This window comes from Quercus robur, chromosome 9, assembly GCF_932294415.1.
Source record: "Quercus robur chromosome 9, dhQueRobu3.1, whole genome shotgun sequence".
NCBI classification, from domain to species: domain Eukaryota; kingdom Viridiplantae; phylum Streptophyta; class Magnoliopsida; order Fagales; family Fagaceae; genus Quercus; species Quercus robur.
In genome coordinates this window covers 18,265,238-18,279,673 of record NC_065542.1, presented here as the reverse complement: position 1 = coordinate 18,279,673, position 14,436 = coordinate 18,265,238, and the positions used below count along the sequence as shown (strand labels likewise).

Here is a 14,436-nt window from a genome sequence, read left to right as displayed (position 1 = left end):
TTTTTGACTTGATTGGCTAAAATATGGTATTTTCTATTATACAAGCGTTGATACAAATGTTCAAAAAATAATTGATTTTAATGGTGGAACCTTACAAAAAATAGTAAAAACTTGTTGAGTCAAACTTTTGTAAAAAAATATTGTGCAAATATTATGTTTTTGTAGCATTGCTCTAAAGTTGGCCATCCTAATATGCGGCAGTTGTACACGTCAACCGTGTATTCTCAGTCTTACGCTGTAACTATAAACGATCGTGTTGGAGGGAAAACGTGGAGTTTGGGAGGGGCATTTTTGGGAAATTTGGACTAAAGCTCTGTTGTCTGTCTCTTTACGAGTTATTACGAGTTGGTAATGTCTCTCCCTCACTGACTACCTGTTCGGTCGTAGGCTACCAAACGTGTACACACGTGGCTAGTATCTGAAATTTAGTAATTTACAGCTCGGACAAAGAGATTGGACTAGGGCAAGTGCTTTGTAGCCAGACTACTATCTGAATTTAGCTTTTTTTTTTATTCAAATTAAAATTTAAAAAAAAAAAAAACTAAATTGTAAATTATGTGTTTAGATGTTATCTTTAAAATTTTAGAATTTGAATTTTACCTATTCTATTATGTTTGTTTCAACAACCTTCATTTATATTTTCCGTTAAGTATTATATAAGCTTGTCACACGTATTTAATTCGTCAGATAAAATGATGCCACAAAATTTTTATTATGCCACTTTTTTAATTATTTAATTTTTTTTAGGCTACAAAAATGATGTGTTGTCATTTTATTAGACAAATTATACATGCGTGACAAGTTTATGTGGCATTCAATGGAAAATATGGATAGAATGGATGCTAATGCAAACAGAATAGAATTTCATGGGGTAAAATTCAAATTCTAAAACTTCATTATGTAAAATCTAAACACTCTTAAGCTTAGGAAATGAGTCAAAGTTTCCCTCTATAGCTGGACGGGACACAAGATTGATACATGTCTATTTTAAGATATGTGTTAGTTTTGTGTGCCATTTAGTAGTGGGTATTTTTTTCAATAAATAAAATAAAATCAAACCTAAAAAACATACTTATAATACAATACAAACACTATTGACTTGCTTTCAAATTCAAACTTATCCTTTAAAATTCAAACTTATACTTTAAATGGAATCTAAAAAATGATAAATTTTAGAGATAAGCAGTAACTGTAATTTCTTTTTTAAATATAAAGATAAAAAAAATCCTAAAATTTAGGAAGTCTCTTTTTGAATTCAAAATGAAATTTGTTATTTGGCACTTATGATCCTATTTCTAAATGAAGTTACCCTTCATTAATGAGAGTATTTTTAAACCACATAAAAGTCTAATTGAAAGAGGGGAATCATCCCATATATAGTATAGAATAGATAGATACAAACACCATTGACTTGCTTTCAAATTCAGACTTATCCTTTAAAATTCAAACTTATACTTTAAATGTAATCTAAAAAATACTCCCAACTACTACAATGCGTCTATTGAGATTTATTTTCCTTTTTAAATGCTCGTAAAAATAAAGTAGAGACATAATAAGAAAATTAGTAACTAGTGGATTCTAATTTTAGAAACAGGATAATATTTTGGGACATCTCAAAATAAAATACAAGATAAAAGATTTGAGACAGATGCAGTATTTTTTAAGGTGATTTTAAAGTTTAAATTAATATTAACTTATATATTTTTTTTATCTTTAAATTTGTTTTCAGTTTGGTTCTTTATGTTCTAAAATTTTAATTTTAACTCTTTATGTTTGATTATGCTTTTATGTTGGTCTCATTGTCTATTTCTGTTAGTAATCTAATGTTACCTTAGATTTATATATGAGTAATACTAATTAACATGTACTTTATTCTCAAATTAAATATCGAATATTAAAATGGTTACAAATTGTATGTTATAATTCACTAGTTCCAAATAGAATAACATTTAATAAATTGTTTTTCAGTAGAATCTAGTTAGTTCAACTAGAAAAAAAAAAATTGTCGTCAAATAAAATATTTAGAATTCAAACTTTACATACACAAAAAATCAATTAATATTTTTAAATTAAAATTCTATTGTATCTATATATATATATATATATAAAAATAATTAAATACATCGTGTGGGGCCAGAGAATTTGTGATCCCGGCCCACTTTACATTAAGACCCAAGGCCCGTGCCGAGAAGAGACGTTGCCGAGGACATGCAATGAAAATCCAAATGGCCTAGAGATATAGCCGAGGACGATCCTGTCCTCGGCATCTCAAAGCGCTCCCAGAAGAAAGGGCGAGTACAGTAGGACGCGCACGAGAGTACAGTGTAGGAGCGGTTCAAGGAAAAACTGTCACCTCCGCACTGAATGTGCCAACAAACGTCCTGGCAGCATTAATGGGGAAATGACCCCTGAACAGTGTGGCGACAAAAAAGCCAAGGAAAGGCTGCCCTTACTGCAATTAAGTACTCAGCGCTAGACTGAGCCATACTTTTCGGTTTTTACAACCACCTCCAACCACTTTGGGTATGGGCTGATGGGACAAATATCAGCCCTATAAAGCTGAACCTACATGTGGACGTTCGAGAGAGGGGAAAAGCTAATATAAAAGGAAGAGGAAGCAGTTCAAAAGGGGGGCGGCCAAGGACCAGAGCCATCCAGGCCGTGCCGAGGAGAAAGCCTTCTTGGGCAAGCACAGTTCACCTCTGTGCGATCATCATGAACACCATGACTAACGACTGTATGTTCACCAAGGCCTAACCTTTTAGCCCACTCTCTATAAATTTATTGTTTGGGACTTTAACATTTGAACCCAATATCAATTTGGGATCGTTACAAATTGAGTCCTTACACATCATTTTCTAAGTTTTGTCTTCCCGTAGTGTTTGGTGCTTGAATCTACTTCAAGAATTGTAATACGTATGTCCATTTTTTGGCCTTCCAGTTGTAGTTGTCAAGACTTTTCTTCTCCCCTCGTCCATATGATTTTTTTTTTCCCCAAAAATAAACTCATCGTTTCATTATTTAAAAAAAAAAAAAAAATCAAATACTGAAATTTCAAAGTCATATCAATTTAAACCTTGAAGTGATATATGATATTAAAAGTTTAATGCTCGATTTGAAATTAATGAAATTTGAAATTATAAGGTTTAGTTTGTAACTTTTTTTTTTTTTTAGAGAATCAGTTTGTAACAATTTAGGTGTCACTTTTAAAACATTTAATTTAAAATCACTCATAAGTAAAATATATTAGAGCTTAAAATGTAATTTGACTAAAGATTTGTGGGATTGAAATCTTGTGTGATCAGGGGGACATGAGCTGTTTATGATTTTGCAGGCCTTGGATTTGGTCAGCCGGAATTGGCTCCTTAAACAGTCACACTAATTACCTATCATTGACATAGAGTGGGGCCTAATTTTTAAGCTGGGCCACCTGATTTAAAAGATAATGAGTGCTTAAAGTGGAGGAAGACTTGTAAACCGCTTGTTTCGCGGTGTTTAATTATTGGTGCTCAAAATGATAGGAAAATTGTGATTTAAAAAGTGTAAGGAAAATATTAAATATGTGTTTAAACTTTAAAGTATTTATAATGTAAAAAATGTGTTTGGTACTATATTTTAAATAACATATTTTAAAATGTGAAAAAATATAATTATATATTTGATATGTGTATGTGTGTATTTTTTTTAAAGTAAAGGTTGTATAGTAAAATATTACTATTTTATTTAAGGAGAAAAAAATAATCATTTAACAACGTTATTTGAAAACTAAAAATTGGTATGAATGAGTTTTCAAAATATATGTTCTAAACACCTTAATTTAAGAATTGTAACACAAATACCCATAATAAAATATCGCTAGCAAACATTTTTTTTTTTTCTCGCAATTTTCAATGGTTAAATACTAAAAACGGTTACTTAAACATGGCTACCAAACAAATCTAACTTTTGTAGGACCATCTCACGAGTGTGTTAAGCTCCTGTCTAGTGCGCACCAATGCACTAGACAGAAGTCATGTCACTCAGGACCCTCATGAGTAGGGGTTTTTTTTTTTTACCTTGTTATGACCTAAAAGTATGACCAAAATGATGAGTCGGAGGACAATAGAACTTGATAGGCAAGCTTTAAAGGGAGCAATAATTGGTCACATTGATTTTGGTAGCCATGCCACCCACCAATTTTAAAGGCCCTAATGTAGTGGGGTTGTCGAGCCATGCTAATTTGTGTGTCCCTTTTCCTTACCAACTCAAAGTTAAACTATCAGCGTCCATAATGGCTGTAATCAATGAGCACATAAAAGCGAGCACCTAAAGAGGTATCCTAATTGGGGGAGAGGAATGATTCTTCTTTTGGTAGACTATTCTGTTACTAGTTCATTGTCCAGATACAAAGCTTTGGTAGAAGGTTGCCATCTATAGAATCGTATTTAATTTGGCCTTTAAATTGAGTGATGTTAAAGATATAATAAATATCACCGACAAATTATGATTGGTATAATATTATGTTTACATAAATTTAATATTGACATTATTTTTATTGTTTACCAATTACAACATACTAATTTATCAATTGTGATGAATAATTTTTTTATAAAAGATAAAATATATTGTATAAAAAAAATTATTATTTTCAATTTGTATAATCATTATATTTTTAAATTGATCGCACCAGCGTACATCACAAAGTTAGTCAAATCATGCAGGATCGATATTTTAATAATTTCAATAAAAGAAACAAGTATTTAGTGAAAACATACAAAAATCAAAAAATATTTCTATTTTCATAGATATTTCACTGTGTGCTCTTGATTTGTTTTATGTATAAGCCTTATTTGTTTGTTTGTTTGTTTTTTAGAATCACAAGCCTCATTTGTTGAATAAACAAGGCATGATTTCTTTTCGATGGTTGTACTTAACTCTCTTTGTCTCTCCACGTAAAAGTAAACAAAACACAAGGACAGAGGTCAATGATATGAGGTTGACACTTGACAATGCATTTTGTCTTGCAGGATTTTAACCTTGTGGGCCACTAAGCAAGCATTCATCGCGTGCAACCATCAAATAAACACTTTCACATGTTATGCATATTAAAGTTAAACATGTAATTACAACCTTGACTCATAGGTAGGAAACTAAGAATTTTCTCAATTTTCCTTGTCCTAGTTCCAACTCATGGATTTGTCAACAAAAGCAAAAAGCTCACTTAAAAAGGTTTATGATTTAAATTTGGAAATGGGACTAGCATCCATATTTTGGAGGACCAGGAGTGTTTTAAATAACTTCAATGTCACTTGGGTACTTTTTTTTTTCCACTTGGGTACTTGTGTGTCTCAGTTGTTGATACCAAACAAAAAGCAATGGTACATAGAATTAAATATCTTCAGTGATTTGATATCTAAACAACAAACAAAATTTGCAGAATTGACTTCCTCCCCCCTCAATCTCAGCTAGATAAACTTTAATGGAGCCTCAGCAAAATTGAAAACAAAAATTCTAATACCACATTAAATGTTACAACCTATGCCGCAATTATCCACATGGCAGGCTGTGAGTTGTGGATAAAAATTAGTAAGTTTATATGAAAGTGACAGAATCAGTCACAGTTTGGCTGCTTTGGCACGTATAATAATTATAGTAAAAGTTGTAACATTTTATGTGATACTAGGTGTTATTGTTGAATTTGTTTACATCACAAACCAACTATATGCTCTTTTTAATTATTCGGTCAAAATAATGGAAATGCCTGTGGAAATTAAACAAAGAACCAAGAAAGACTAAAAATATTCTTGTGGAAAATTTAATGGGCAACGATGGTATATAGAGGGCAAACTATATGCTTTTCCCTTTTTGTAAGCAAAAACCTGAATATGAAAAATCTAAAGGCATCGAATACTTGACGAAAATTTCACACACTCTCTCTTACTTTATACTGTGCTCACGTGAATCCCTGCAATATGTTCTATTTTCACGCTCCCTGTGCAGTAAATAGTCTGGTCCCTTAGTGTTTGCAATAAAATCCTTTTTAACGCAAAAAAAAAAATAGTCTGGTCCCTATCAATATGGATTTTTAAATTTAGTAAGGATACACTTATTTTGTACTCAACTTATACGTCAAGGTATGATTTGTTTATAATAAAAATAATATTAGTGGTATATTTAGGTGAAAGTGACGTTGCTCTTATCATTAGTTAATAACTTAATAAGCTGCAAGACTTAAGCCCTTTTTGATATATAATATTATCAATTTTGTCTCTCTTTTTATGTGTGTATTAAAAATACTTAGTATTAAAAAAAAAAAAAAACTTAATAAGGTGTGAAATTGATTGAAAGCGTGACTGTAGCATTGTTGTTTAACTTTAGAAATGGTGTCTTCCTCTCTATCAGTGATTAGGTGAAGTCTATTCTTTTTTTTTGGGGGTTCCAAATCCTGGGAGTGAGCATAAATAAGGAAGAAGAAAAAAATTCACCTTATTTGCATATATGGCTTGTGATTCTCTATTCTAATCGCTATGATGATGCAGAAAGAAACAAAACTATAAAGCATATACCCAGATCCTATTAAAGATGGCTTATCAACAAGTCCTGTTAAGTTTTTAGAATAGTCCACCTGATGGCTTTAGGTAATTGGGTCCATGTGAAAGTTTTGGCCCAAAATAGGGTCCAGACAAATAGGTGGGCTCCAAAACAACCCAATGCGTGTCACATGTAAGGTTTTTTGATTAGCTGTTACATTGGCCGGCTTCCCCTTCACTATCACTAGGCATAAAAAGACATTTTAAGTTTCTTAATCACAAGGAAATCCATCAAATCTTTGTCACATCATGAAGGAACTAGGAAATATATTGCTCCAATCACTAATGGCCTTTGAATCAAATTGTATATTCAGCTTTATAAACATTGGATGCTGGTTGGAATTTAGCACTCTAGGGAATATAAGCAAATTGTCAGATTAAGAAAAAAAATATTGCTTAATTTAAATTACTTTCAATGGAAATGCGTAAGAAGATAGACAAGTTTTATATTAGTTATTGTGAAATTTTGTGAACTTTTTATTATTATGAGTTATGTGATTGATAAGTGCTATGTCCATAACCTTTTCTAAACACTTTCACAACAAAACTTAGATGAAAGGTTGTTACAAGTTTTTAATTTGAATCCACCATTAAAATTACTTTCTTGTCCACTTGTAACAGTTCATAACAACTTATCACCTACTATGAGTTATGACATTGACAAGTGCCATGTCCACAACTTTTTCTAAACACTTTCACAACAAATCTTAGGTGAAAGGTTGTTGAGGTTCAAAAAATCACAATGTTGTACCAAGGCCCAAAACAACACAGAGGATTGAAATTTAGGAAAACATTTGGGCTTTCAATAAAAAAAAAGGGAGGCCCAAACCCACTAAGGGTCCATAAAGAGGGACCCAAATCTATGGATGGGCAAGCTTTGGACCTCACGAAACAAAGGAAAGAAAAAGTCCAGCCCAGCCCTCAAAGGTCAGGAAAATCGTTGGGGAGCCCGAGGAGAAAACTGGACCAAGATACCTGGGAATTCTCAAGAGCCTAGGATCCTTGGGATGTGCAATAAGGCTAGGTTGTGACTAAGACAGTTCAAAGGGGGCATGCCCAGAAACATGAAGAACAAGGATAGATATGTCCCTATCAACCAGCCAATGATGCAAATAAGGGATCGGAAGATTCGGGGACCAATAACTCATGAGTAAGAGTCTAGTACTACGGGGAACTCAAGAAGAGAAACCATGAAGGAAGGTGATTGGAGATCTTTCAACCTGGTAAAAAGAAATCAGCTCACTTGAGAAAAATGACAAAGGGAAAAGCAGCTAAAAGGTATGTTTGAAAAGGTGGAATCTAGAAAACTTGGGGGAAAAAAATACCAAAAGTCAGCCCTCTAGAACCCCCTATAACGGAAAAGTCAGTTAGGGTCTTTTGAAGAGGGAACCTCAAAAGAAGGAAGTAATGAAGAATGAGGAAGAGACTAGCTACCAATGTTGCTAACACAATATTGGTTATGGTACCTAGGGGAGCAAATAGAGGGAATCAATGATACCCTAGAAATCCTAGGATGACACTATAAACCAGGAAGTAGCCAACAGTGAAAGGCATTTAGCAAGAGTGGAATTAGAGTAAAATCCGTGAGCAAACTCTGTTAGAATTCAAAAAAAGAGAAAACAGAGGGAAAACACTGTCTGAAGTCCTCAAAACTGTCACTAAAGAACACACTTAGATTCAAAGGGATTTAAATTTCGCAAGTCTTATAGACTTGAAGAGTCATTTAAGTTTGTGATTTTTGAACTTATTTGGACTTTGTAACACGTCCTAGAGAGCATAATGTATTACAAAATTAAGGAAATAATGAATCACTCAGGATCCCTAACATTTTTTTTTTACTTTACTTTCTTTTCTTTTCCTCGTTATTTCATTCTTTACTGTTCCTTACTGTTCAATACGTATATGGTTGTCGTATGTTAGCATGTATGTGTTGTAGGATCCACGCTTTGTGCACTACTTGGTTTGAAATCAGCCCAATTTAGCTGCTATGAACCAAACCCAGTCCCTTAAAGCATAAAGTTAAGTCTTGAGACTTTGAATTTTAATAAATTACGTGTTTAAATTTAAATTTAAAATCATTTAAGAAAATAAATAAATAAATGCAATATTATGATTCAGTTTTCTGTTTAAACTATAAAAAAAAAGTTAATGTATTGACTTAATAATAGAGTGCAATTAAATCACACAGTAATCCAAAATTAACAAGTTCAACAATCAAGCCAGAAGGTTTCAGATGTTTTTACCTCAACAAATTTAGAAACATTCGTTTGCAACTTGCAGGTTAGCACACCAATTAGCTCAGCTTAATAGTAATTAACAAATAAATTCCCCAAATTCATCTGATTAAACAAATTCAATAGCACTATTATTTACCGTTTCCGTGTACTAGTTGAAAACTTTAAACACAAATTCCAAATTCACGAGAAACATTAAAAAAATAATAAAGAGCCCCAAAAAAAACCATCACGTTTGGGAAAACTAGAAGACAAGGTAAAAACAAAACAAAGGCCGCACATGTCCAATAATTCTCCGAACCCAAAACTCAAACCTCAAAAAACAACAACACGATCTATCTGAATTCCGTAGGGTTCTCAATTCATGGACCAGGGAAAACAATTTCCTGGGGCTTGAAAAACCAAAAAGCAAAGGAAAAGAATTCAAATTCTATTGATTTTGAAATTTTTATTAGAGCTGGCTTTTTCTGAGTCTGTGAATTGTGCTATATATATATATAGGTAGGCTTGTTGCACATGGAGATTTCGGAGACGGATAGGGTTCGATTGAAGAGGAAGACTTTGCAGTCTGTGGTGGAACAGTGTCAACGAGCTCTTGAATTGCTCGCTACGACGAGCGGTGTTGACGGTGGCGGTGACGATGAGGAAGACGATGACGGTGACGGTGGCACACGTGGCGAAAGCTCAGCCTCGGGATCTCTCCGTGGCAGTGATCGAGAAGCCGATGAGGTATGAATTTTTGTGATCAATTTACTTATCAAAAAATTTTTGTGATCAATTTGGTTTCTAGGGTTTTTTTTTTTTTTAATGTTTTGTACGGACAATTTAGTTGTAGTTTAGCTAATGAAAATTGCCAATTGGATTTGAGTTGTGAGAGAAACCTTAGCAAAATCTAATGAATCTTTAGCTTTGAATTTGTTTTTGTTTTTTGAGTTCTTAAAATTTGTGAGACTGAAAACTGAAAACGAAAGCATTGATTGGAAAGTGTTTTTCAAAACATTTTTTTTTTGTTGGGTGATTACTGATTAGCCTTTTGAATTTGTGGTGGGACATACTGAATTTATTTTCCTTTATTTCAATACATAGTGTTTGTTTTTTTCTGCTGAGCCTGTGTCTGTGGTACGCGGCATTGAATGTTTGAGGCATGCTGGTTTGCAACTAGGATTGGTTATACAATGAATGCTTGGGTCGGGATTTACTGGATAATGAATTAGTATACTAAGTCTACTGTCTACGGCTGAGCTGATTTTTAGTTCAGGCCGATGTTAAGAATGGTTAAAGTCGTTCTAAAGACAGTTATTTGAAGTCATGTTTGTTCTGCAATTTTGTTATCCGAGGTTTACCTCGATTCAAGTCATCAAAAATAGAAATTGCTATTGATTAAGAGGGTCTGTAGTTTGAGACTGTTGCTCTGAACTTAATTGCCTTCCCATTGGAATGTGAGTCCTGAATTTTGATGTTAATGTTCAAATAAAAATAAATGAATGTAGCCCGTTGTTTGTCATGAAAATTATCACTTTATACCATTATTATGCAATTAAGGGTTTGTCTTGGTTAATTACCACACTAATTTAAGTAGACAGATCTTTGATCCAGCGTCATGTGCCATATATTAAGTCTGTGCCAACTATTTATATACTTTAAGATCAATATATTTCAAACCTCTCTTGTATGGCACATCATGCTCTGGAACCTTTAGATAGACGTGCTAGTGAAAATTTTCTGTTTTCTTCCCCCATTTAAAACACCATTCATATAATGTAGTAGAAATAAGTTGCCCTTGTCATCCCCAAATCTTGTAGCCTTGTCCAGTGTAGTCAATAAATACTAATTGTAAATGAGTTATGCATTTTTGTGATTCATTGAGAGGATAATATATGCTTACTTCCATTTTGTAACTCCATATCCTCTCCATCTTACTACAGTTGTGCGATCTTCTTAAGTCTAGAGTTCAATGCGTCGACTTCCTTGAAAAGCTAGAGAGTGCACAGGCGACAGTTCCACTAAATATGGCTGGTATGAATGCAAAGATGGCTCCATTTTTTGACTTGTTGCCAAATACGCTAGTCTTTTTGAAGTTCAGCCGTTAGCAACTTTGTGCTTGGATTTATAATAGTTGGCCTTTTCTCATTAAGGCTTGGAATTGGATGCTAAAAAATTTCTTGTACTGTTTCAGAAGAAGGTAATTCTTGGGATGTGGTCGATAAAAATGATCTATGGGAAAGAGAAAGTGATGAATCGGAACAAGAAGACTATGTTCTTGTTAAGCAAGAAGATATAGTAGAGGGTATTGCATGCTTCATGGCTGCATATTTGTTGTCCCTCAAACAGACTAAGGTGTGCCAGGTTTCCACTCTTTGTTAAAATTTGAAGTTTCCTGGATCGATCTTTCCCTAGTTAGTTAACTTATCATTATTATGATTATTATTATTTTTGAAAATTTTAAACAGTATCCCACACTTGTATAACCATCCTTGACTTCAATTGATTTTATGCCATGGCTGTTATTGACCCTTATTATAGAACTTATAAGTTACAATGAACTCATGGGATCCATATTTTAACAATTGTTGGAAATATGATTGGATATGGTTTCCATATCCATTTTCTTCTCTTGTTTTGATCGAAAAAGTTTGATCAATTACCGGTCCTGTTTAAGTGTATCTGTTGGACCACATCTAATGGTTTAAATTTGTACATATACTTTTGCTACATTAAAAGCTTGCTTGAGTGAGGGTCTCTGGGCATGTTTTGTATCCAAGTGCTTTTTGCATGCGTAAGTATTAACCCTTATACAGCATTCAGCAAATCGATAGTGCACTAGGAAAGAGGTATCATTGAATTAAGATTAGTATGCATGCTAGAGTTTGATTTTCTTTTTAATGACCTCTTCAGAAAATGACCCTAAGGATCTATTATGGGTTTACAACAACAAAAAGCCTTAGTCCCAAATATTATGGGTTTCATGTTAAAAAGATTTGCAATCCTTTCTAAGTATGGTATTAAAGTTGCTATGTGTTTGAAGATGCAACTTGGATTATAAGTTATGCTATTGTATTTTCTATTATGCCAGATGAAAGCAATGGGGATCGTATAATTATATATTTGACTTTGTGGAGATCAACATGTGTTAACATGGTGCCTTATCTGCTCTATTGTTGAACCCAGATTAAAGAATTTGTGAAGTTTTTTTTCTAGTTTTAACTGTGTCACACACACAATTTTAATGACAAGGTCTATGCATGTCAACCATGGGTTATAAAAAGAAATTAAGAAGTAAAAAGATGATGATATACTTTCTTTGAAGAATAAAATGTTTTCTAAATGGTTGATGTTTATTTTGCAGGATTTGACCCCAAACCAACTCCAGGATGGTAAGTTTGATTGGCTTTATCCTTCAACTGTTCTGTGCCTATATTTTTCTTCCTAATGTTGTATGATGAATTGAAGAGAAAAATTTCTGTAGTTTTCTTTCACCTGTTCATTCCAAATACAACTTATGTGTAGTTGTAACAATTTTGTTGCCGGTGATATCGGAATGGAGTTCTGACATTCTCTGAATTCTTTTTTAGCCCTTAGCAAGACATTCTCAGTGAAAAAGAAAAAGGGAAAGCTTCGGAAGGCATGGGATGGAAGCAAAGTTATTTATAATGTGGCATCTTGGGGTGCAACTGCTATAGGGTAGGTTAATTATGCTAAATCCTGCTTATATATACATGGTCTATATTTATTATGCAGTGTAATGGTGATTTTATAGTGTCGGCTACTAGTGTGAGGTGAACTATGTCTTCTGATCAGTACCTTGCCAAGTTCCAAGAATCTTCACTTTGCTCCCACATCTATATTTGATTGATCAAGCCAATACCACTATTTAATTATTATTTTTTTTTTTTTTTATAGAATTACCTTATCTACTGATCTTGATCTTTCTTTTCTTTTTTTCCCCGAACAGGATATACCAAAACCCTGTAATTCTAAGGGCTGCAACCAAGGCATTCTGGACTTCTTGTCATGTGATATCAAAGCTTCTCTGATTTGCTTGTGCTGCGTGGAGAAAACGTCCGATGTTAGGATTCTTTGTCATATTTGTGGTTGTGCTAGCTCGGTGTTCCATACGTTGTAACATTAATGCAATTCATTTCATGACCACTGATTAATTAGTTTGTTGACATCATTTTTAATCCTGTAAATATTTCTTCCTTTCGAAGCATTTCCAGAGTGCAATTCAAATCATTGGAAAAGTTTCATTGTAAGGCTTGCAGTCTTATTCTTACTTGCACTTTTATTAAGGCTATCTCCCTGAGTGCACGGACTTGCATTAGCTAGCAACAGATGTATATATTCGTTGTATTATTATGTTGTCAATAAGTGGCACCGAACAACCGATGGGATTATTTTACTTGTAATTAGGTCATGGCTTATCATATGATTCTTAATTAGTGAGCAATTTTTACTCTTTAGCATCTGCATTGTAGAACAAATTTAAGTGAAAATCTGGTTCTGAAATTAAAGAAAGAATAACATGTTTCAACTAGTCTTGGTGGGAAAAAAATAAAAACTAGTTCCTCGTGTCTTATTTAAACCTAATTCAATTGGTGGCACATGATATTCAGATATTCTATGTTTTATTCTTTGTCCTAATTTAAATATGGAATGATGGTAGGAGGAATGAACATTTAAACCTAATCCAACAAATTTGCTTCTTTAAAGGGATCACGTTTGTTCGATTTGAAGATGCTGCCTTAATAAAATGGTTGGTTGGGAATCTAGCTAATATTATTATGTAGGTTTTAATTAACTTGGACGACAAAGTTGTTCGGACTTTTACAGACGTGAAAGGATCTCTATGAACAGGTGGCTTGCACATATGTCACAGCACACATCCTGTGAAATATGAATATTCGGTCCAGATATAGAGAATTATTTTTATTATTTTTATTTTGAGAAAGAAACCATTTGATGAGTTTGTTTTGACCAAAGCAGCACACGTTGTGCTGGACCATTGAGCGGAACAATTCGCGGCTACTCGAGAATAGGCAAAAATCTTGTATACTTTGGGCATATAAGCTATGGGATCCACATCTCAGTTTCACCTAAGTTAAAGATACTTTCTTCTAAAATAAGGGATTATACATTTCTAGTGGGGCGATGTATCTAAGTGCAGAATTTTATTTACAATACTTATAGTGACTGAATAGTAAATTTTTTTTTTTTTGTCTCCATATTTTGGGGAATCATCCGTAGAGCTGGAATGTCTGAAAATCTAAGAACCTAGGTCAAATAATGGGTGTCTTTAGATTCTAGATCACCTTTTAGGCCATATTATTAGTGCCCAAAAGAACCAATCACAAGAGACCAGAAAGAAACTTTGTTATCTTGTGCCAATTGAGAGTAATTATTAGGGATCTTCATAAGCATCATTTTGGTGGGAAACAAGCTTTTAGCAGTAGTAAACATTGAAGTTTTTTGGTCATTGTGCAAGCCAGACAAATAGAAGAATCAATACTTATTATATTGTCTATAAAAAAAATATAGAAATAAAATAAAATAAAACCAGTACTTGTTTGAAATAGATTATGTCACAAAAAGAATAAAGTGAAATAGTCAAATTATAGGTTTATCAAAAAAAGAAA

General features: G+C 33.2%; 1 protein-coding gene across 2 annotated transcripts; it reads left to right on the top strand.

The window, feature by feature from the left end:
* The first annotated feature begins 9,009 nt into the window (after positions 1-9,009).
* On the top strand, positions 9,010-13,185 carry LOC126698937 (uncharacterized). Of its 2 annotated transcripts, none has more exons than XM_050396454.1 (6): positions 9,010-9,532; positions 10,729-10,819; positions 10,983-11,140; positions 12,150-12,177; positions 12,376-12,484; positions 12,756-13,185. In XM_050396454.1, the coding sequence occupies exons 1-6, from the start codon at positions 9,320-9,322 to the stop codon at positions 12,835-12,837; spliced, it is 681 nt and encodes a 226-aa protein (XP_050252411.1). In that variant the 5' UTR covers positions 9,010-9,319; the 3' UTR covers positions 12,838-13,185. The 2 variants fall into 2 exon arrangements, with proteins under 2 accessions (XP_050252411.1, XP_050252410.1); XM_050396453.1 differs by having other exon boundaries at positions 9,014-9,532; positions 10,980-11,140.
* The last annotated feature ends 1,251 nt before the right edge of the window (positions 13,186-14,436 follow it).

Bases quoted from the DNA above. Each gene is read 5' to 3' on its own strand.
- LOC126698937 (XM_050396453.1), top strand. From the start codon at position 9,320: ATGGAGATTTCGGAGACGGATAGGGTTCGATTGAAGAGGAAGACTTTG. The intron at 11,141-12,149 runs GTGTGCCAGGTT...TTTATTTTGCAG, and splicing joins TGTCCCTCAAACAGACTAAG to GATTTGACCCCAAACCAACT. The intron at 12,178-12,375 runs GTAAGTTTGATT...ATTCTTTTTTAG, and splicing joins CCCAAACCAACTCCAGGATG to CCCTTAGCAAGACATTCTCA.